At 41.2% G+C, this 25,097-nt stretch overlaps 1 protein-coding gene across 6 annotated transcripts in view; it reads right to left on the bottom strand.

The window, feature by feature from the left end:
• DOCK10 (dedicator of cytokinesis 10) overlaps positions 1 to 25,097 on the bottom strand; it is a 277,867-nt gene that overhangs the window by 158,684 nt on the left and 94,086 nt on the right. Inside the window, exon 1 of one of the 6 annotated variants that reach the window (XM_060016024.1) lies at positions 10,023 to 10,213. The exons of the other annotated variants lie outside the window; for them this stretch is intronic. Within the exon in view, the coding sequence (XP_059872007.1) occupies positions 10,023 to 10,127 (105 nt within the window). The 5' untranslated portion in view covers positions 10,128 to 10,213. Of the gene's footprint in view, positions 1 to 10,022; positions 10,214 to 25,097 lie in introns of those variants that run through there. 6 annotated transcript variants of the gene reach the window in all.

Here is a 25,097-nt window from a genome sequence, read left to right as displayed (position 1 = left end):
TGAACCACCAAAAGCGAGGCAAATATAGATTTTTCTTTATTCGAAAACGATTGAAAATTACCACATATGTTTAACCCCAAATATATCCCAACACCAAGTCAAACCAACCAACTAATCAAACTGGTGATACTAAATTCTTCATGTCCCAGAAACTGTCCTACATGCTTTTATGTTTGTTATCTAAATTTCCTTAAAAAGCAAACAAACAAACAAATAAACCTTGATAATCAGTGGTTCTACTGGAAGCAAAAGAGGTAAAAGCATAAGGAAAAGCACTGAAATTTAGGAAAGGGCAGCATCTCCTCTGTGTATCTCCTGAATCAAGTCAGGCCGCTCTATGACCGGCAGGAAGAAGGAAGGCAATCTAATTATGTATATCAGCAAATGAAAGTGACTTTGAAATTCTGCCTTTTATTTTCCTTGAGAGACCAACCTAGAAAATATTTTCTTGAATTTATATTTTCAGATCAAAAGAAAAGGATTAAATTTAGGATTAGTTTAGTATTAAACTCATTAGCTTTGCCAAGATAAATACCTAGACAACAAAGTTTTATCAAAAGATATTTAGAATTTCTTTCTGTAGCTCTAACCTACACACATGCAAGTCAAGTTTGTGAGCAATAGGGAGTTAATAGGATCGCTAAGGACTAAAATCAGGAAAAGGGTTCGATGGGATGAGAAATGGAGAACAATCTCTATAGCAAACCCTTTGTGTTTGGGGCCACATGTCTGTGCTGTAAATGTTAAGTGTAATAAGGAAGCCAAGCACTGGTTACTCACCGTTAGGGTTACTCTAGTTAGTCTGATCTGAACCACTTGCTTGGTTCTGCTTTTCAAAAAAATCTGATCTTTTCAAGAAACAGTATTATGCAAAGAGTTTTTTCCCCTACCTTTGAGATGTTTCATATTTTTTCTGTGACATGCAGTGTCTACTGTGATGCTAGTCTAGACTTCCTCTATTTCCCTCAACCACCCCTGTCGCTTTCAGATATCTGAATCTTTATTCTAATTTCAGTATTTATAACAGAATTAAGTTTATATCTGAATGCCTTCATCAGCTGACAATATTATCCATCCAGGTTAATGACCCAGAAAAACAAATAAAAATAGGTGTGTACTTCAGGACCAGTACAGAAGGCTCTAGTAGGGCATGACATGCCAATTACTTAAACATTCTCTTCACATCTTGACCTACAGACAAATAGGGAACTGTGAGGATCCACACGATCTTTAGACAGACCCTAAAAAAAAAATACCAATCTGGACATCTCCAAACAAATTAGAAACAACACAGCTGTTAATTAATTTCAATGTTATCAAGATGACTGATTACATTTCTTAAAGAAAATAAGAGATCTAAATGACACATGGATTCTTTAGATCTTAAGTTCATCCAGGGCCCTTTGGCCTTAGTGCAACTGGAAAGGAACCAACTTCCACACTACCTGTGTTTAAAACAAACAAGAAATTTGCGAAGACCCCACACAGCTGGACCCACGGCCACAGCTGTCAGCCTGTGGTCCTGTGACAGATTTAATTCAGCCTTTCATCAAAGGGAGTTCCACTGGACAACTTCTCAACTGTTTGAGCTTCAGAAAGCAAGATGAACTTTTCTTACCAAAAAGGAAATGATTAAGTAAGGAATAAGCCATCTTATGCTGACCCTTTAACCTTCTCTCTGTCTTCAACCCCCCAGTTTCATGAGAATGGATAAACACCAGTTAAGTCAAAGTTAAGAGCTGTGCAGCTGGGCAAACTCAGATTAAGCTGAATTTGGAAACAGTTCCCTTGGTAACAAAAACGGACATAGATCTCAGAAGAAATCAGCCAAAAGTAACTCTGTAAATGTCCTAGTCCATTTCAGTGATATAAAGCAGGTTAAACTTGGTAAATTACAAAGTTGTTTGCAAATACAAAGGATGATTAGTCATCATATTCAACACAAACATTATAGTTAGAAAAATCAGGAGATTCTATTTTATTAACCCTTAATTTCATTAGGAAAATTAAGGACCCGAAGAGATTTATAGGATGAAATAAGGTATAGTTTCAAGCTGAATTTAAATCTTTTCAGTCTTATTTTCTCTTTTAAGGCAATTTAACAACATATATCTCTTAGGATCATGTCAAAATTCACTCATTTTTGCTCCGAAAATGAAAACAGAAAAGTGCCTGCTTCTTTGCCTAACACTGGTACTTGTAAAGAAGTAGGAAAGAAGATCTAAATCAAATTAAATTACCTGTCTCATTTAGTTTTCTAGAAACACTTGAAAGATAATAAATATCATTAAAAATACATCACAACCCAATTACAAGTCCGCCTGACACCAGGGAAATTAACGCCTTTGAGCCAGCTGCCAGGATTTTTAGATTAATTTATATAAAGTCTGTGATGAAAGCTGCCACCAGCTTAAACTCTGACACTATTTTAGTACTTTAACAGGCACACAAATGAGTCAAATGTGAGAGGTATGTATGTGTGTGTGTACGTAAACACATACATGTCACAAATACATGAATGCAAATAGTCCTGTCAACAACATGAATTATATATGTTCAATAAATCTTCCCATAATGATTGGTCAGCTCATTCTTTTATTTCCTTTCTTAACCTTTGGCTACTTGGAACTGAACATGAATAGTGGACATTTGTTGTTTTTTGACCTAAGTAACATCCATCCTGCTTTCTTTTAGTACTAGCATGTTAATTTCCTTCTGAGGGGGTACTTCTTTCTCCTTCCCTGTAAAGAGCAGTGTCGGTGGGTCTGATAATTTAAAAAGTCCTGTTTTTCCGTGATCAAGGGCATGTGACCCCAGCCCATTCAACACTTCCCGCCAGGACTCTGAATCTTGAAGGAGAGATGCCAAAATCCCACATGACCGTCCATTAGTTCCAAACACCAAGACCATCCCTGTTTCCCACTGCCCCGAGCTGCTCTAAGTCCATTCTTGTTCTTTGCCCAGCCTGTCTCTCCATTCTTCCTCTGTTCCCTTCTCTGGATATGTTTGTTTACCAGGGAAGCTTTCTTCTGCTTGCATCTAGAAGAATCTAAAATGATATAATACAAGGAGCAGCGCCTACAATAAGGGACTATTATTTCCTCAACTTACCTTTGTTTGGATTTGAATCATCTTAAAGGAGAACCTCTCCTGTAGCCAATGACTCCTTGAAGTACAGGATGTAGGTTTAGTAAACTCATGTGTTACTAATGAATTCCAACGTCATCCTACTCTATAAAAAATACATCAGGTATCATGCATCCTGAGAATGGGGGACAAATACCTTCTTGGTTTTCCAAGGTGATAAACTCAGTGAAGCCTTCATCTCTAATTTTCCACTAAGCCTAATCCATTCTAATCATCCCTCTCTGATGTCACCAGAGCAACTGGGGCCAAAAAATAAGTTTATGTCCACATTTGCTTTCAGTGCTGATGTTGTCACAGACTATAATTTTGTCTCTATAGGAGGTGCCAGGTTGCATTGGAAGTTGTGTTAGAGATGACCGACCAGGTGTCTCTAAGCCATTGCTGGCCCTGTATCACCTTCCTTCATTCTGTCATTTTCAGCTTAAGAGAAAACATTTGCTATATTTGTTGTATTAAAACCAATTCATGTGTTTTTACTTGTAGAAATAACATAGTCACACCAAACAATTTAATACTAATAGTAACTTTAGACACTACCATTTTTTATCATTTACCCCATATATGCTAATGATAGCTTTTATTTTCCTACTACTATTATCATGATCAAATGGCAAGGCCTATAATAAGTATTTAACACTTTCTCTCATTGAATACTCATATCAAGCCTAGAAGAGGTCATCATTGCTTTATTTTACAAATGCAGAAACTTGGAATCTGAGGACCTGTTCAGCAACTTGATAGAACAACTGATATTTCAATCCAGCTCAGGATAAAGCCTTTGGTCCCCTCCACTACACTCTACCAGCAAAGGTCATAGCTTTGCAGGAATAAGAATCAGAAACGCTTTTTTTTTTTTTCCTATTGGGAAGATTCTACAATAGAGCTGTAGCTTGGGTACTATTCCTGCTCCCTTGGTCAGTTTCCACAATGAGGGAAATTAGAAAGCTGGGGGCTGGTGGGAGGTCACCGGGCACCTCAGGGGAGGAAGTCGTAGGGACAGAGGACTAAGAAACATTTATAAAATGGTACGGAAGATGAAGAAAAGGAGATGAAAAGGTATGTTAAGGAATCATATAAGGGATGTGTGATTTTATGATTTATAATAAGAAATATAAAGTTGGTCTTCATCCTCCTTTATGGCACTGAGCTCCTAAAACACTTGGAATTTCCTAAGAGCATGATGAAGGTGTTTTTTGTTATGTTAATGAATGACTTTTGGACAGGGTGGGGGTGGTTTCCATGAGAACCAACCACGTGATTAGAGAGCTGGCCCTTTCCATCCCACCTCCCTGACCTCTGGGGAGATCAAGTGGGGTTTGAGGTTGAATCAGTGTTTAAGAGCCAATGACTTAATCAACGATGCCTGTGCAATGAAGCCTTTATAAAAACCCAAAAGGATGGTGTTTGGAGAGCTTCTGGGTTGGTGAACACCTGGAGACTGGGGGAGACTGGTGCCTTTCCCCATACCTTGCCCTATGCATCTCTTCCATCTGGCTCTTCCTGAGTTATATCCTTTTATAGTAAATCAGTGATCTAGTAAGTAAAATGTTTCTCTGAGTTCTGTGAGCTGCTCTAGCAAATTAAGTCAAACCAGAGAGGGGATCATGGGAACCTGTGATTTATAGCCAGTGGATCAGAAGTACAGATAACAACTTGGACTTGCACCTGGCGTCTGAAGTCAGAGCGGGTGGCTGGAACCTCCAATCTATAGCCCGTTGGTCAGAAGCACAGGTGATAACCTAGACTTGTGGTTGGCATCTGACATGGGATCAGGGGTAGCCTCGTAGGACTGAGCTTAACCTGTGAGATCTGACATGACCTCCAGGTAGGCGGTGTTAGAACCGATTTAAATTTAGGACACCCAGCTGGTACCACACAGAATTTCTTGGTGTGGGGAAAAACCTCCACACATTTGGTGACCAGAGGTGTCAGAAATGAAGTGTTTTGTATGAGGAGTAAAGGAGACACATAAGAAGAAGACAGGTGGAAAACTGAAGTTTTCCAACTGAGAATGCTAGATAACGTTTGTGTCAGAAACCACAGTGGAACCTGCCACCAATTGAGGGACTGTCTGCATTAAGAAAGTTTTGTACTGCTGTCATCTGGGAAATAAAAGATGGGGGGATCATGGTGTTATTTCCTGTCCACTGTGCCCCCTCCCCACACCCCTCTGACAAATGGTCCACCTCCTGCTCAGATAGTTGTAAAGAACATTGTCATGGAGCTAAGGTCTGCCCAGTTTGACTTGGCAGTTCTCCTCCACCTTGTCTCTCTCTGGATTTAACTCTGCTTCCTCTCCTAGCACTCAGTCTCGAGGAAAGTAAGGTCAGTCTTGGTTTAATTGCAGGTACTAATCCGAAGTCCATTTTGAAAGTGTCTTCTCTGCAGCTATGCAGCATCTGAGCTAGCTGTTCCCTATTGCTTAAGCCACAGGCAGACTCCTCAGATCCAGTTTCAACTTACACTTCTCCATTTCTGTGGTCTGGACTGAATTCAGATCCCCTGTTTACTCCTGTTTCTTTGCTTCCTTCCACCTTGTCCATTTATAGCATTCATCCCTGCTTTACATTGTATTCCAACCCTGATTCCATCTCATTTCATCGTTTCCTGGAACCATCATCCTGGTTCCTGGCACCCCATCCTGTGCTTCCTTTCAGCTAACTGGTTCATTGTAAAGTAACCTAAACAGGTAACTGTGAATGTTTGTATAAAACAGTATCCGTAAGTAAGGAAGCACAGATGACCAGGGAGAAGCTGTCCACGTTAACATGGAAGAGTAAAGATAAAAAAACAGACTTGAAAGACAACAGCACAAGACATTTAATAAAATGACATATGTAGGAGATATAAATATTTCAGATTACATCCTCCATCTATAGTTTTCTACAATTTTCTATTTTCTATTAAAGTGCTAACAGTCTATGACTAAAGAGGAGGAGTGATTTTCATTTGTAGACAAAGTCTTCTAAACACTTTGAAATCCTGCAGATTAATTATCCACAAGCCAGTAACAACTTAAAAATAACAACTCACATTTACTTAAATAAATTTTGCATTTTTTTCTGATAGTACAGATGACTGATATCATAACTCAATTCAATAGTATATTTAATCTTTCTAAATGAGGATATGCAACTTAGGAAGGAAACTGTCTTTTTATTAACCTCCGCCCTATGCGCCAGAGATCATACTGAACGATTGGATAAAAAAAGAAAAATAAAAATAGAAAGACAGTTAAAGAGAAAACCTTCAACTACAGAACACCATACACACTTCAAAAATTAAGGGAAGTAGTTCTACTTGATGATCTAGCAAGTAAGTTCCTCAAACTTTTCTTATAATGCAGTTGCACTGTCTCGTATGTTGTCTGTGATAAGTGGATTAAAACATGGAAAGGGATTTCTTAGACAAGACACCTGAAAACTGGATCAATAAGGGAAGCTTCCAAAACAATAAAAAATTCCAACAGAGTTAAATAAACAGCATTTGAAGAAAACCAAATAAACAGAATTGTCAGTCTGGGTCATGAGAGTATAAAGTTTGGGTTGTATACCACTTAGGAAGTCACAGACTTCCGCTTAAGTATTCTAGACTACTCTGATACTAAACCATTTCTAAATTTGTCTTAGAGCAAGAAATGGTTTGTTGAATTCAAAATCCACACAATCATTATAAAAACACAATCTGTGATCATTATTTCCAGCGATCATTATTTCTTCTTTCACCACAATATATAAGTATATCCAAAAATTCAAAAGAAATCGTTGTTTTATTTTGTGACCTAACTGTAAGCCTTATCTTCATTTGTTGGGCATTTTGACACTTGCATTGCTTCTTCCTTATCACCTATCCAGGCATCTCAGAAGCAGTTCTAGAGATGTTGGTTTAGCTTTTAAAAAGCTTAGATGAATGCGCTGTGGAAAGTCCAATCTGGTTCTGAATGGGCTTCAGCTAAGCTGGGCTTTGGTGGGAGCCAGGGTGGGAAATGGCATTTCTAAGGCAAACCTCACTGACACACAGAGTGATCTGGGACCCCCGAGAGCACTCAGCTTGATGCAATTCAGAATTTTGTCTACTGAGTGGCTCTGTCATTGAAAAAGTGTCCCGGGAGGAAGGAGTCACCTATAGCCCAGTGGCTTCAATGCTGCAGTCACTGAAAAGACAATCTCACTCCACAAGTATACCCCACTTCCTCTGCCCTTGGAAATGGAGACATTTTACTTGGTTTTATTAATACTCCATAACACTTGCAACTCGTAACTTTTTACAACGTTCAAATCATGTTCAGAACCCACATGATCGAAATGAATTCCAGTAAACAATCTTAAGACAGGGCAGGTATTGTTAGGAACATTTTACGGAAGGGGCAGCTGAGGCTCAGAGCGATTTAAGTAACCTGCCCAAGGTCACATGGACCGTGCGCGAGACAGTCAGAATTACCCCCTAGCCCTCTAATTACATGTTTCACTTTCTTGGAGTCTCTTTTTTTTTTCTAAAATGAAAGCCCGGGATAATACCTAAGGATGGATTGAGCAATCCCCTACTCAACAGAAGAGACAACCTGTGAAAGAAGATATGCCTATCTTAGGAGGACCAAAGGCAGGCAACAGCAGCAGGGAGTCCCAGTGCCTTCTACAGAAGAAAGCGAATCGCTGTATGAATGATCTTAATTAAACGTGAATGCACAGCTACTGAATGCTGTGGGAAAACACTCCATCCTTACTGGCTGCTTTCCCCATAGTTCTGAGTAGCAATACCTTCAAATGCAATTAAGATAATTCATGGAGTGATTAGCTTCATTATACGGAGACGCACCAGGGACTGTCCTAATGCCAAATCCTGTGTGTGGGCTCTGTAAGATAGACTCGTTCTTCTCCTGTGTGTTATCTCTTTTAGTGGACACAAAAAGAAGTAAACCTATGGTGACATAACCCTTGGAACTTCTAAATTCCACTGAGAGAAAGGCAGCTAGGAAATTAACATTTTGGGGACTGGTCTGAAGGTTAACATATCTCAAACCAAACAAGTTTTCAAACACTAATCCTCTAACAGGCTGATGGTAAACAACCTATGAGGCTTTTATGGGGTTGGTAGAGAAGTCACAACTGAGCACCCTGTGGGGCCAGTGGGGACCAAGAGGTTAGGTTCTGAGCTCTGCATATTCCCATTATGAAACACTGAGTGGAAAGACCCGGGCACATCCCAAGGTCAAGGGGGTCGATTACCCATGTTTCCCAGTGGGAGACACGTACTACTAAGATCCTGTGGTAGAAATAGCAAGGCATCAATCCCATGAACCAGACCTCCAGTAAATTCTACTCCCATTAAATTACCACCAGATAGACTGTAGGTATAAAGACAACCACTGTTACTTGAGACGGAGTATTCCGTGCCTGATTCTGGCCTATCAAAGACTGAGTGACTCTTCATTAATTTGATTATTCATATTTATTCAATGACTATTCATAAACCATCACTATATTATCAAATGTATATATTTTTTAAAGCTGTTCTGTTTCTAGATTAAAGGTGTTTATATAAACAAAAAGATTATGTACCTCTAGAGCAGTAGCTCTCCACCTGGAATATCACCCTCCCTGCCCAAGGTGACATTTGGCAATGTTTGGAGACATTTTTGCTTGTCAAAATGGGGCAGAGCTTTCCACCAGCATCTAGTGGTTAAGGCCCAGGATGTCACTAAATATTGTACAATGCACAGGACAGCCCCAAACAACAAAGAACTCTGCAACCCAAAATGACAGTATGCTGAGCTGAAGAACCCCTGCCTTGAAGAAAAGCAAGCAAAACTTGAACCACCTGGTAAAATAAACATTCCTGTAAAAAGAGCTACCCAATCATGTTGTTGTAGCCATTTATCATATAAAGTGGGCCACATTACATGTGAGTCACTGAAGCTCTAGCCATCCACCCTGATACTCAGCTACCCATAGTTCTTACAGATAGAAATCTGGAATTCTGTAATAAGTACACGTTTCCAGATTTCTCATTTTAAGAATGCTAAAGCAGAAACATTTTTTAACAATAGACAAAACCAAATCTTTCTACCTTTAAAACTTACCAATTTTTCCTCTCTTCCTTGGCTCATTGAATTAAATACTTATTTACATTTCCCTTCCTATTTTGGGTTGCTCTTTCTAAGAACTTTAAAACAAATCATGAGTGGTACATGATAAAAATAGAGCAGTAATACTTTTTTAAAAACACAACTGTAGGGACTTCCCTGGTGGCCCAGGGGTTAAGAATCTGCCTGCCAATGCAGGGGACACAGGTTCGAGCCCTAGTCCAGGAAGATCCCACATGCCGCGGAGCAACTAAGCCCATGTGCCACAACTACTGAAGCCCAGGCGCCTAGAGCCCGTGCTCCGCAACAAGAGAAGCCACTGCAATGAGAAGCCCGTGCACCACAACGAAGATCCAACACAGCCAAAAATAAATAAATAAAATAAATTAAAAAAAAAAAAACACACAACTGTATACAAGTCATCAATTGGGTCTTAATTGAGGCAATGGTAGGCTTTTCTTTAAAACAGAGAATATTCTAGTAGCATTTTAACCATTTAAATCCTGTATCAACATGTTTTAAAATAATGATGGAAGTAATTCCAATATTCCAAATAAGTCACTAATGTTTTAGCTACTTCCAACCTCTTCCAATATGTTTTAAACTAATGATGGAAGTAATTAAAAAATAATGATGGAAGTAAAAAAGGATATTTATGAACTGGGTTGAATATTCTGTTCCATCTAAGACTTTGCCCATAGCCTAGGTTAGCATACCACTCCAGAGCTAATCTTTTTTTTTTTTTTTAAAGTATTAAGAAAAGATGGAAAGCAAACAACATTCAGATACCTACAGAACTAAATCTGTGGATTTCTTCTTGATTTTTTCTCCTCATTGTTCGTCTCTTCTTCCAAAATTCACTGGGATCCCGTTTAAAAACCTTTCCTCGGAAGCTCATTGTATTGTTATTTGAGTGGCAAGATATTTAAAAATATCAATTTCTTTAAGCCTCTTGCTTCTGAAGCGTCACCAGGCCGAACAAATTTTTCTTCTCCGGTAAAAAGGGAAATGCTCATGCTACATTAACATAACTGAATAGAAAGGAAAAGAAAACCGACAAGTTACTGCTTCCTGTGAGTGAGTAACTACCAGCTGTTCAGAAGCGCTTTTGTGCATTTATTCTCCCTAATCACCTGCTTTAAAGCAGGATGAAAAACACAAAATGACTTTGGATGTTTAAGAGAATTGCTCACAGCTAAATAAACCATAGGATGTAAACTCACCGTTGGAACCAAGTCAAGACTGAATCAAAGAGCTAGTTTACGGTAGGCTGCCATGTCTGTCAGTGTAACAGCCATCCAAACTTTATCACTGTGGCTAGATCCCAAAGGTGAACTGTAATAATCAGCTGGTCATGTATGCGTAGATTACATTAACAGTCTTTCCAGGGAGGTGCCCAAGAGGATCACTTAGGCACAAGGGGAAAATATTAGAATTCTATTTATATTAGTCATCTAGATAGAGAAACTGTGCTTTACTAATATTTAACATAACACATTGACATGGACGCCTTCATTCTCTACGTCAAATGGTTACATATAGTCAAATAGTTAATTCCCTAATCTTTAGATCTTTACTCCCTCTCTCTGGGGCAATTTAAAAGTGCACCTCTCCCCTCAAACCCACCCCAGTGCTACTTCCTGTTTTATTTTCCCCCACGGCACTTACTAGCATGTGACACTACTGTGCCTTTTCCTTATTTTACTCATGGACTGTCATCCTCCACTAGAGTCTATGCCACAAGAGTGTGGGAATTTTTTTGCTTCATTCACTGTGTCTTCAGTGATCAAAACCATGCCTGGCTTCCAGAAGATTCTCAGTATATATATATATATATATATATATAATTGTTTAATAAATGAAGGACATAAATATTGTGCTTAACAAGGAACCTTGTCCCCTATGTATATTGTGTTTTGAAATATTAGCTACTGGCAAGGACTATATAATTTATAAATACACACAGAAGATGGGAGTGCAGCCAACTTTTTTCTACAAAGTGCATGAGACAGGAAATATTTGGAGGCCACAGGACTAGGAAATAATTGATTAGATTAAACATTAGAAAGCTGGGTTCTAAAAAACGATTGTTGTGGGAGACGTTCATTCAGTTTCTTCAAGAGTTTGTTTCTTCATCTGCAGGGTGGACCCCCACAACGGAGGTGTCCATCGGTGTGAGGTAGGTGCTAAAGGAACCATTGCTTGTCTAGGAAGCACTCTGGGGTTTAAAAGATGGTTGAAGGAATATTTCCATTGAGGACTGATCTTCACAACCACCGAGACACAAGCTCCTACCAGCTCTCCCAGGAGATGAGTCCTGAGCAAGGGGCATTTCGAAGGGAGTAACTGTCAGGGAGTCAGTTCCACAGACACTTGTTGGGGCATCTTCACACAGAGGGCAGTGTGACGTGCAGTGTGGACGCAAGCACGAAGCTTAACCAGGAGAGCAATTTCTGCAAAAGGCTCTCAGTATTCTGGGAGTTTGGAACTTTAAGAAAGAAAAATAACAAGGCTGCTATTGCATTCGTGTCTTAGCTGGAAGCAGGACTCAGGGTACAGATGGGAATGAGGAGAGCGACCAGAGGAAGGGAACAATGGGTAAACACAGTGAGTCGGGGGTTTTGTGGGGGGCTTTTGCTCCAGAGCCTTGCCTTCTCTTTCTAGAGCTCAACACGGTTAATGGTGCAGGCCCCGATGTCTTCCACGGATATGCCAACTTGCCACCTAGGACTGAATGGTCCCACGTATCCATGTGGCTTTTCCTCAGCTTCCTTCAGTCTTTACTTGAAATGTCTCTTCCTCAGAAAGCCTCCTCTGATGACTTTGAATGCTCCTCCCTTGCCTTTTTGTGTGTGGGGGGAGGGGGTCCTAGACAAGATGGGGTAAGAAGTTCGTATCTCACCCTGAGAAGCCACTTCTGCAAGCATAGTTATGATTCTGTAATGAAGGCGGCTATCCTCAGGGAAGCTCCCACTTAGCCAGCTAGTTCCAAAGACAAGGCACTAATAGATGCCATTTGCTTATTTAATAAGCCTCATTATTGATTATTATTTAATCTGTAATAAGCCTTCACCTTTATCATGGTTGCCTTATCCTGACATAGGCCATTTCCCAATAGTATTTCCCCAATGAAGACCAGATTTAATTGATGCACATACGTATCCCCCAGACTCTAGCCTCTTGTGCACCTCTACCTTCTCATGCAGAGATTTGTACAAGACAGGCAAAAAGAGATACCACTCATTCCTTGCCAAAGTATGGAGACCAAGGAAGCTTCTTTCAAAAACTGAGAAAAATAGCAAGACGCTACAAAAATAACAACTGAGGAGGTAAACTATATTGTTATTCTGCAATTGGTTTAAGTAGGCATCCGAAGATTCCACAGAGCAGAAGGCCTCTGGATCCATGGTCATGGGATGTATAGACATTCCACTGTCTGTCTTTCGCCCTTATATGATGAGAGTCTGCCTTTTTGGGTCACCTGATTTCCCGAGTATGTATGATTCTATTTTAATAGCTGAAAGTCGTATTCCACAACCCTTTCAGATCATGGACCTGTTTGAGAATCTAACAAAACTGGACTCACTCAGCAGGAACATGTAAGGACTCAGAAAATGTGTGTGCATGGTAGGGGGTCACCAATCTCTGAGGTCCATCTGGGGACCCGCTTATTCATGTTACCCTAAATCCCTAGCTCACAGCTTTAGAAGATAGGAACGTTGTCTTATAACGAAGCATTTAATAATCTTGAGCAACTCGTAAGTGACTTCCTCTCTTTCTATCTAACAGTTGCATCTCGTCTCTCCTCTATTCCTCTTTAGGCACCACAGTTCTTTATCCTGGAGTCCCTCCCACTTCCCGACTTCTGCAATGTGAGAATGACTCATTTCTCTCCTTGCTAAGCTGTTGATTGCAGCTACCTTTAACATTGGCAAAAGGAGGCATTGCCGGGCAGTATATGGGAATGTCAGAAAGACATAACCTGTGGTGACTGCAAAGGAGGAGAAAATCTAGTAGCATGGAGTTCAGTGCTCCATGGGATGGCACAGTTGAGCTTCTACTGAGCTCCTTGATTTCAGACCAAGTCTGTTTCTCCAGCATACTGGAGCAACTTCTGCTTAAGTTCGGACACTTGTTGACAACCAAAGAACCTAACTAGGGCACTGGGCAAGAATAGGCAATAAAGAGAAATCAGAGATTAGCTGGCTCAATCACAAGGAATCACTGTCAAGTTCATTAGTAAAGAAATCTGGTACCAATCAATGATCAGAATTAATTACTATACTCAAGGCATTGCTGTGCTTCATGAGAAATATGTAATACTCTTCCTAGTCTTGAGAAGCTTGTACCTGACAGAGGAGTTCACTAAAGTGTAAAGGAGACTGGGAAAGCTTTATAATAAAGACAGGACCTAAGGGAGACTTTGAATAGGTTTGAGTCAAATAGATGGGAGAAGGGTAAAGGATACTCTAGAAAAGAGGAATGTAGCATAGAGAAGGCATAAGATACAATGGTTAAAACCGTGGCATCTGGAATCTGCTTAGAGGCAGCTCCTGGGTCCATGCTTCCTAACTATATCCTATATCCTCAGGCAATACTTACCCTCTCCAGGCCTCAGTTTTCTCATCTGTAAAATAGGGAGAGCGTAGTAGATACCTCACAGAGTTTTTGTGAGTATAAATGAGATGACACTTTAAAATTTCAACTCATTGCCTGGTATAGTTACCATAACTGTTCGTTATCACAGAAACTAAGAAGCAGGCCAAGAAAGAATATTTAAGAAAAAAAAATGTCATGAAGAACCTAGGGGTAAGACAGGAATAAAGACACAGACCTACTAGAGAAGGGACTTGAGGATATGGGGAGGGGGAAGGGTAAGCTGTGACAAAGTGAGAGAGAGGCATGGACATATATACACTACCAAATGTAAGGTAGGTAGCTAGTGGAAAGCAGCCACATAGCACAGGGAGATCAGCTCGGTGCTTTGTGACCGCCTGGAGGGGTGGGATAGGGAGGGTGGGAGGGAGGGAGACGCAAGACGGAAGAGATATGAGAACATATGTATATGTATACCTGATTCACTTTGTCATAAAGCAGAAACTAACACACCATTGTAAAGCAATTATACTCTAATAAAGATTAAAAAAAAAAAAAAAGTAGGAAGTCCAGCTTGTCGATAGCCAAGGGCTGAGTAGGAGAATAGAGGCAGAAACAATTGAAAACAGAAGCCAGGACCAGTTCATGGAAGGCTTTAAATGCTAAGATGCTGAAAGGTTCCATCGTATCCCAAAAGCCATGCAAAGTCACTAAAGGATTTTTTTTTTTTTTAAACATCTTTATTGGAGTATAATTGCTTTACAATGGTGTGTTAGTTTCTGCTTTATAACAAAGTGAATCAGTTATACATATACATATGTCCCCATACCTCTTCCCTCTTGCATCTCCCTCCCTCCCGCCCTCCCTATCCCACCCCTCTAGGTGGTCACAAAGCACCAAGCTGATCTCCCTGTGCTATGCGGCTGCTTCCCACTAGCTATCTACTTTACGTTTGGTAGTGTATATATGTCCATGCCACTCTCTCACTTTGTCCCATGGATTTTTGAATTATGATTAAAGTAGTGCCTTTGGAAGAGTCATCTGATAATTACACGTAGGCTAGATTTTGGGGAGTATGATCCCGAGTAGTAGTCTGCATTAACCCGGATATTAACATAGAGTAGTGGAGGGCAGAAAACTTGGCATCAGAATCATAACCACAGACTTCACAGATGAAGATCTGGCAATTAAATGGAAAATGAATGATAGCTGAAATTTATCAAGCAAGTACTAGGTGCTGGGTGCTGATCTAAATATTTATAGTGCCTCATTTAAACCATGCAACAACCCTGTGAGGTAAGTATTACTATTACTGTTATCACCACTTAGTTTTACAGAGGAAGATACTTGGGTCTTGGGAAGTCAAGCAATTGGTCCAAGGTTCCAAAACAAGTAAGTAGCACAGCTGGGATTTAAACCCAGGCAGTCCAGCTCCAGAGCTCATGCCCCTAATCAGAAGAGAGGTCCAAAGATGCCAGTAGGTTTCTGAGTCTGGCCATCAAGGAGATGGATAATATGTCTGAGGGAAAAAGGGTGGCAAGAAGAGAGGACTTCTTTTCCACTAATGCTGATTTAGACATGTCAAGAAGACAGAAAAATGGGCATTTTCAGCACCACTGTCATACGTGTGCCTGGAACTCAGGAAAGAGTCAGGACTGGAGATATCCAGGTGAAAGTCATCGAAAGAGTTAAAATTGAAAATCCAAAAGTAAACTGAATTTTTGGAGAACAGAGTAGCATAAAATTGAGAACATAATCCTGAAATTCTTTTATATATGATAAATAGAAGGCAACTTAGGAAACTGAGAAGGCATAGGGATACTGGGGGGGAAACTAGCAGGGCAGTGTGGTGTCCAGATGCACTGAGGAAGGGAGTTTAAGGAGGGTGACACACGGCATCTGGGCAGAGATGGAGGTAGGACCCAAGGATGTCCAAAAAGATCCAGCATGAGAGATAAGCAAGATGAAAACTAAAGACCTTGCAGTCTTGGATCCAGACAGATCTATATTTGAATCCTCTTCCGCCACCTACTAGATAACCTCCAGCAAGTTACGTGACCTCTGTCTTCCCATTTCTTATATTTACAATGGAGCAATTAGTGTACAGCTTACAAGACTGTCATGAAATAATATATGTTATTACTCAGCATTGAGAAAAAAAATACACACGTGTATATATAATTGCTAAGATTCCTATATATGCATATATGTAAAGTATTACTTATTGACTATGATTGGTATTTACCAGGTCTAGCTAGGTACGTATTCACGTATAGACACACCTATATATGCATATGCATGTACATAACAAAATACACAGACGCACGAATTCTTATATGTGTCTTCAGAGTCTGGCTCCATGGTGTCCAGAAAGAGAAACTAAGTTTGCAATTTTCAGTAGATAAGAGTCCGGGTATTTGGAATTTAATTAAGATGGTAAGTCTTCACCATGTTTTAGAAGAAATAGGAATTTGAATGCTAAGATATCAGAAATTTGAGGAAAAGTTCTAGTAGTCTGTATTAGTTTTCTATTGCTGCTGTAACAGATGACCACACATTTATTGCCTTAAATCAACACCCACTTGTTGTCTCATAGTTTTTGTGGGTCAGAAATCCGGGTATGATACAGCTCAGCTGATTCTCCACTTAGAGCCTCCCAAGGCTGAAATCCAAGTGTCAGCAGGGTGGTGTCCCTTTCTGGAGGCTCCAGAGGGGACACTGGTTCCAGGCTCATTCAGGTTGTTGGCAGAATTCAATTCCTTGCAGTTGCAGGACTGAGGTCCCAGTTTCCTGCTGTCTGTCAGCCAGGGGTCATTGTCAGCTTCTAGAGGCCGCCTGCATTCTCTGGCCCATGGCCCCTTTCTAAGCCAGCAACAATGGGTTGAACCCTTCTGAAATCTCTCTGACTTTTCCTTTTCTCCTAAATATCTCTTCTCTGCATCTTTCTACTGTAGGTGGAGAAAAGTGTTGGCTCTTAAGGCCTCATGTGTTTCGATTGGTTCCACCCAGACGATCTAGGATAATTTCTATATTTTAAGGCCAGCTGATAAGTAACCTTAATTTACATCCACAAAGTGCCTTCATAGCAGTACTAAGATGAGTGTTTCATTGAAGCACCAGACAGTCCTGTTGAGGGGGAGAGGTATCTTCAGAAAACTGTCTCTCGCACAGTCTTATTCTGGACCACAGCTTGCTTTTTACACCTATCTTTCGAAGACAATGTTAACATTAAGAATGCACTGAGAAGAAGGTGTAGGCAGGACAGTACCTGGCCTTTGAATTTCTGTTGAACAGTGAGGTGGGATGCAGGTTTCAGTGGAGGCAAGAAATGAGTGAGAGGAAACAGACATCTGGCTTATAGGTCACTTCCTGGAAAAAGCTGGCAGTGAAATAAGGTGAGAAAGAAAATCGTAGTTGTGGGGAGGGAGGGCAGAACCAAAGAGACAAATTTAGATGATGGGTATTGGTGAAGTAATCAAATACATAAACACAGAAAACAAAGGCTATAAGCTAAAGGCAACACGCTCTGAGGTCATCTCTAAAATGTTTATGTTTGCACTGTATTTGAATAGCCTGTACAAACAGCAAATGACGTCCTCGTGGAATCTAAGAAACCAGAGGACAGAGATTTTTGTTTCGTTGAAAACGCAACTGAACCTACTTAATAAACATTACCGAGAAAGTACCGTTAGAGATGCAGAGTAACTGAAACCCTGGTGGTTAAGACTTACACAGCCACACACGACATCATACTTGAATCCACAAAACCTAATTTGAGCAGCTGGTAAAGTACTTTCTGTTCATTTCCACCTACTTTCTTTACTTGCTTCTCAACCCATCTTAACTTTATTCCAATGTATTTTACCTGTGGAGCTTTTCAGCGTTTATACTTCCTTGTTAGAGAACGTTTAGATAACGCATTTCATTTCATTTTTCTCTGCCATTTCCAATAGATTTTCCCTTTGCCTGAGGGTTTGTGTGCTTTACAGCCTTTCTCTCATAGGATGAAACAAGGCTGGTCCATAGCGCTTCTCTAGGTTCTGCTCACCACTGTCTACTTTGTTTAAAGGAAGTAAAGCACCAGTAGCTACTTCCTCCCTCACTGTGGTCTCGCCTGAGCCTGGCCCCAAGCAGAAGTGCTTCTGTAGCTCGTAGCACTGAGGCTCACTGCTTCTGCCTACAAAGGTCAGGGCTGAATGGCTCTGAGTTACCTATGAGACAGGCTTAGATAGCTCAGGGGAGTTTCATTGAACATGACAAAACCTCATATTTCTAAGTGCAGAGCTTTCAGTGGGCAGTGTCTGCGGAATTCAGCAGTTTTTTTGTGTGTCTGCTAAACTCTAATGCAAATCACATTAGTTTTAGTATTAAATATTTAGAAATTTCACGGAAAATAAAGAGAGCCCTGCAACATGAATTGCACTGAGGGAGAATGTAGACATGCCAGAAATAGAAACAGACTGCAGTTGTGTGTGTATGCGTGCATGGTGTGTGCTGAGTGTGTGACGTTTGTTGTGTGTGTGTACACGTGCGTAGCATAAACGATCTTTACTGCATTAAAATAATTTAGGGTATTCCTTTCATGGCCCTTCAAACATGTATTAAGTTGTAATAATATTTGTTTATATCATTGAACTTAAGTAGGTCTCAGGAGGTAAGAATTCCCACTTAATCAGGATTTCATGGGGACAAGGGGGTTAAAGAACTCATTGCTTACAGTTTAGTGAGCCCATCTTAGAATCTAATAGCAATCAGTGAAGGGGTTTTAGTTTTTTCTTTTTAATCCTGGACTTTATCATTGGTCACAGCCTTCCACTAGGAAAAATATTATAGCCTGTATATACTCATATATCTTACCAGTAAGCATCCTGATACAATATTTAGGAAATGAGGAAAACTGATTTTAATTTTACCCTTTTTTCTCAGTTTCCTGATGGGTATATAGGCACTCATCACCCATGTTGAAGTTTTTTCTGCTTTATGGCAAAGGCCTCCAACCACCCTCGAGAGGTAGCTTTAGCTTGGTCTGCTGCAAAATGGGAAATCCCTAAGAAGCAAGAATTCATGCTTCTGGAGACCACATTTTAACTCACTCCCCCATGCCACCAGGCTCAGAGCCAGAGCATAACAACATGACAATAATAACAACAAGAAACATACAAAAGCTAACATATGATTTTTTAAGCTTATGTCTCACACGAATAATACAGCCTGGATTGTTAATGTTATTTAAAATGTTGTTTAAAAAGTCACGCAGCTAATTCTACACCTAGAATATAGTGCTCTCTTTCCATTAAAAACATAATCAACCACCAAACAACTTATTTTCCCTGGACTATTTTTCTCTGTCTTTTAACGAAGACTGAAAGGCATTCTGGGTCGAGGCAGACGATTTCTCTCACAAATGATCAAGTGAAAGGACACAAATGGGAGTTGAGGGTCCAAATCAATGCTATTATCATTGATCTGCTAAGGACTGCTGCCCGACAGTAACTTCCCCCTGGAGACACATGCATCTCTCTGCTGGCTGGCTGGATCCCATGCGAGCCTCCCGCTGCTGGCAAAGTGAACTACAGACCTGAGTTACTTCTTTTAAAATAAAACAAGCACCCCAAATTGCCCTCCTCTCGTCTTTCCAATTGCTAATTACCTTGCTTTCAATATGAATGTCACCCAATGTTTAATAATTACCTTGAAAATCACGTGTTTATGGACGCGCCAAGGTCTTTCCAATCTGTGAAGCTCCGATGGAAAAATTGGTTAATTTATATAACGTCAGTATTACATATGTTTTAGTCTCGTGGTAGTCTTTTTGTTTCTGTTTGGTTTGGTTTGAACTGCAGATGGATGTGTCTTTACAAAGGGAGGGCGATAAGGCATTCTTACCTAAGCAATTCTGACGAGGAAATAGATTGCCACATACGTGCCAACCCCTGAACATGCAAGCGACCAACCGTTCAGACCAAGGACTGCTTGCTAGTGGCGCTGACTGATAGTCTAGCTGCAATTTCTGCAACCTGGATGCCCCACAAACCGTTCGTTTAATAGTGTCATAATGCATTTATCTTTTTTAAGGCCTCTGTAAGGAGGCCTTAAAAAAGCTAATGCAATACTTTGATTTAAGTGTTTAATGCCCTGCACTGTAGGAATTGGAGAGTAATGGATGGGTCTTGGCTTTTCAATCAAGAGCTTCTTTGTGTCTTACAGAGGATTAACTGTTGGATTTTCTCTATTTAGCTGTGCACACTGGAGTACATTCTTGACCTTTGGATGTGCGGTAGCTCATCAAGGTCCCCAGTTCAAGGACAAATTGACTTCTTGCTTTTTGTTCTGCACCTCTCCAGGTGGACACAGGAAAAACAACAGGAAAATGAAGATTGGATGGTTCTGAAGAGGGCGCTAGTATCTATCGAATCTGGTTTATGAGAATGGGTACAAATGCTGAGAGGCTCTGAGGACATTCCCTAGTCCTGGTCCAGTGCCAGATATCAGTGATAGAGGGGATTAAGTCAGGGTGCCCACCCTCAGTCCAGGCGGGAGATCACCGTACACACAAAACAACGACAGAAGTATAAGAACGCAGAAACGAAGTGTCAAGTGAAGAGAGCATGAGGTTAAGGTCAAGGGGGACTTCATACAGGCATGGAGACTTGAGTCTGGGCCTGGACAATGGTAGTGAGACAGGAGACAGACGGGGCCCAGGCCGAGGAGCTTGTCCCTTGCTGAGAGATACTCCAAGAGGAAGATAATAGCAGGAGAATAATGAGAGGAGCTGAGCCCTACCCAGATAACAGATAAAAGACCACATATTCATCATTCTCGAAGTCAAGGAGACCTTCCCGACTACACAGGCACAGAAAGGTGCTTGAAGGTCAGAAAGGGAGGGGAGGCACCCCATAGAAGGTGATGTCAACCTAGGTATAGGTCTCTTCACTAGAATCCATCTTGGCTAAGAGATGTGCCCACACACATGTGAGGACCCTGAGATGTACAAAATACAGACGCAGAACCAGGCAAAGCAAGATGACTGGCCAACGGAAGCCTGGAAGAAATGCTCCATATAAGTGATTCAAACTACCCCAAGGGCGTGACTCTCTCTCTCTCTGAGTCCACCCGTGTGTGCCTATTCACACGCACTCTTTTTTCCTCCTAATAAACATTTACTTTTTTCACTACTTTCTCGTTGTGGGAATTCATTTCTACAAAGCCGAAGGGCCAGGGCCTTGTCACCGGCCACTGGTCTAGTGGCTAGGATTCAGCGCTCTCACTGCCGCGGCCTGACATCAATCTCTGGCCGGGAACCGAAATCCTCCTTCAATCCGCTGCAGGCCGAGGCCACCCGAGATCAGCAGGACTTCGAACGTCACCTTTATAAGACCCCCCAAAGCAGGCATCCTCCAGTATATGCAAAAATCACACGAGAAGGTTGTTAAAATTGTGGATTCCTGAGCTTACCCAGGACCTCAGTAGGTCTGACAGGAGGTCCAGGGATCTGGCTTTGCTAACAAACATCCACGTGGTTCATTTGAAGATGCTACACGGACCACATTTTGAGAAACTATGACTCAGAAGCTGGTTCACCTAATTGTTTTCTTAAGTCAGAAGAATCATATAATAGTATCCAATGGGGCATCACTCCCAGGGCTGTTTTTCATTTTTTTTTACTAGACTCAAGTCTTATTTGTAAAATCAAATATTTCCTTTTCTCTTAGGTATACTCAAAAAGAGGCAGAATTAGCTGACCAGCTACATTGCCCTAAACATTTAGGAGACTGAGGAGAAAACCCTGGAGTGTAACTAGTTGTTGAAAACTGGGCCTTGGACATGTGCCATCTGTCCTTCGATTTCACTTTGTTTCTTCTTCATTGGCTCTTTCTCTGCTTGGACTTTTGTAACCCTGGTCATACTGGCCTCTCAATTATTGTCTAAACAGATTTTCTTAAACTTGGCATTAGTGACATTTTGGGCCAGATCGTTCTTCTTGTAGGGGGTTGTCCTCTGCATTGCGGGATGTTTAGCAACATCCCTGGCTGGCCTCTACCCACTCGATGCCAGTAACCCCCCACCCCGGTCCCCTGCTGTGGCAGCCAACAATGTCTTCAGACATCATCACATGTCCTCTGGCGGGGGGGGGAAGGAGGGAAAAATCACTCCTGCTTGAAAATCTCTGGTCCAAATCCTAATGCAAATTATTCTGCCTCAGTATTGCTTTGATGATGGCTTTCAGGCCCAGAGATCTCGGGGCAGATGATGGAAGTTTCTCTTCAGATCAGAGTTAGCTCCTACTGAAAGCCAAGTTGAGAATCACTTGGCATTTGGGTCTTTTGTTCCTCCTTGTTTGGAGGAACCCCGGGGCTACTGACTTTCAAGTCAGTCCCCTCTCTTATCCTCTATATGCCTAAAAATCCCCCTATTGGAATTAGTCTATGAGTCTGGGTTTCTATTCTGGGGTGTCCCTAATCAAGTGCAGCTATCACTTTTCTGGAAAAGAGCTGAAGCCATTAGAATCTTCAGTAACTTAGCATGATACATCATAAGAGGCAAGCTGGCCACCTAGGCAAAGCCCCAAGGACGTGGAGATGAAGACAGACATTTTAACGGTGTGAAGGATAAAGCTGAGAGTGTGGTGTTTGCCATGGTGGGTAAGATCACTGTGCTGGAGTCAGTCGGCCTGCGTTTGATTCCTGGCCTTCCCGCTTACTTGCTGAGGGTCTCCAGACAAGTTACTCAACCTCTCTCTGAACCTGAGCTTTTCACCTGTAAAATGAAGGTAACCATAGTACCTGTTTCACTGAGAGCTGTGAGGCTTAATAAAAGAATATTTTGCAAAGCGTTTAGCACAGTGCCTGGAAAATAAGAAAATGCTCAAAAGATGTTAGCTCTAAGTGTGGTTGTGGCGAGGAGGGGTCTTAAGCTGGGCTGTGTGTATTGGGCGGGGGGCGCAGATGTCCCAGCTGTTCACGCACTGAGCTTGGAGAGGTGGGGTGGGAGCACAAGAGGGGTGCTAGCTGCTTTGAAAGCAGCAGTAAAAGGGAAAGGACCTTCCAAAAATGGAGGGAGTGGCTAGGAGACCCCTTTGGCTTGGATGTGGATAATCAGGTTAAAAAGCCCCTCCTCCCATGCGCACTCCATCCTTCCACAACTGACCTCTTTGTGCTGTGTCTTGCAATACTGGTGATTTCATTTTGAAATCCCCACTGTGCACAACTACAAAAGCTTCCAATTATCCTATTTCTGTCATGTCCCTTCATCCCACACAAAAGACCCAAATGCCAAGGAAGTTAAAGAAAGCCAAGATTTAACCAATATCATATGATTTTTTTCAATCTTTTCATGGTTACTTTTCTGTCTAAGCGAGACTGTAAATTCCCAGAGCAATGAACAGTGTTGTCTTTATGTTTGAACCGTGCTGGGTCCCTTACTGGCATGCGGCAAATACCAACACTGTAATTACCAATTTGATGTTGTGAACAGAGAAAAGGGCATAGCACTTTCTTTTTCTCTTTCTTCTGCTTCTCCTTTCCCGCAACTTTCTGAGGCCACAGCAAGGTATTAAAGTACACTGACAAGGAGACATTTAATCTGACTTTGCTCTCATTTGCAAGGATGTCACAGATTGGGAAGGAGATACGTTACCTAGACTGTATCAAAAGATCTTTGGCAGCATTTAAAATTGGCCTCCCTCTTGCTTTGGTTGGCATTCAGGGTGACGGTTTCAGAAAACAGTTTTGAGTTTGTGTTCCCTTCTTATCTCTCTGTGCCCATAACAGCTGAGTGGAGACTGCCGTTGAGAAGTCATTTTGTTCTTCTAGGCAGAGTGCATCTGTGCTCACAGTGAGGAGAGCATCGGATGACAGTCAGGACTCCTGTATTCAAGAATCAGTCCTTCACTGATGGTCTAAGCAACGCTGGGCAAAGCAGTAACCTCTCTGGACGTCTTTGACCTAAAGCCTTTTTCATCTCTAAAATTTTTATGTTTTTAAATAAAACTTGTATTATCCATTTTCAGATAGTCTGATGACCGGCCTGAGAAAATAAGCTTTTTGTCTGTTTTATTTTAACCTCAACGGCCAATTGGAAAGGAAAGCAATCTTCAGTCAGAGCACCTCTTTCTGCACGCCAAGTCCAGATGGTGTACCCCCAAACGCTACCTGGGCCTCGCTCCCTGTTCCAGCTAGATTTCATTTCAGCAGTCAATAGCTGTGCCTTCTCACTAGATGGCATTGTCCTTGACGTGGCTCATAAACAGACCATTTAAAAGAATTCTGGCACTGTTCTCATACCCACTCGTTGTACTGACAGTCTCTGACTTTCCTATGAGACATCTCCTCTACCCCCTCATCTTCCAGAGCTCACCCAACAAGTGCTCTGACCACACCTGGATTAAAAAGACTCTTTTCTCTGAACTTGAGCCTTGAGAAGAATGACACAAAGCTGTGGTATGTACCAAAACCTGCCCCAAACCCTGCACGTTACAGCTCCAGGGGCCCTCCTCCTACTTCCTGTGTTTACGAGGCTTTCTAGTGAGTTCTGCCTCAGTCTGATGGGCTCGCTCCACCTTCACTCTTTATTCCCCTTGATTTAGCTCAAGCCATTTCTTTTTTGTAACCATATAATGTTTGCAACCATTTGTTTATTTCCTCCGTAAATGGGTGCAGATGTCGTGCTAAGTATTTAGGGAAATCAGAAAAGTAAAGTAACTTCTTTGCTTTCACAGAGCTTAGAGGAGATAGTTTGGCACATGCTGTAATGAGACGTTTGTATTAGAAAGCCCTAAAAATCAAACAAAGAAAAATCTCAATATTCTTTCTCCAAATATTCTCTTAAGTGCTAAAACCAACAAAAAGCTCATTACCTTTCCTTCCAAATACTATTTCACGTGACTTTATCTAATAACGCTAATAACACGCTAATAACACCATCATCCATGTAGGTGATAAAATTGGGGACCTGATTCTCTTTTTTTTTTAATTTAATTTTTATTTTCTATTGGAGTGTAGTTGATTTACAATGTTGTGTTAGTTTCAGGTGTACAGCTAACTGATTCAGTTACACATATACATCTATCCAGATTCTTTCCAGATTCTTTTCCCACTGATTCTCCTTTTCAACGTTTCTTATCCCACATCTGCATAACCAGCCCATCACTAAACCTAATGATTATATATGTTCTCTTAATCTTCCCTCTCACTGCAGCCATTCTCCTGTTTAAAGCCAGGTTTGACCACGTCATTCCCCAGGTCAGAAGCCGTAAGTGGCATCCCCCTTGTCC

Source organism: Delphinus delphis, chromosome 7 (genome assembly GCF_949987515.2).
Source record: "Delphinus delphis chromosome 7, mDelDel1.2, whole genome shotgun sequence".
Classification (NCBI taxonomy): domain Eukaryota; kingdom Metazoa; phylum Chordata; class Mammalia; order Artiodactyla; family Delphinidae; genus Delphinus; species Delphinus delphis.
The sequence above is the reverse complement of the archived record's forward strand: the minus strand, read 5'-3'. Positions and strand labels throughout refer to the sequence as shown.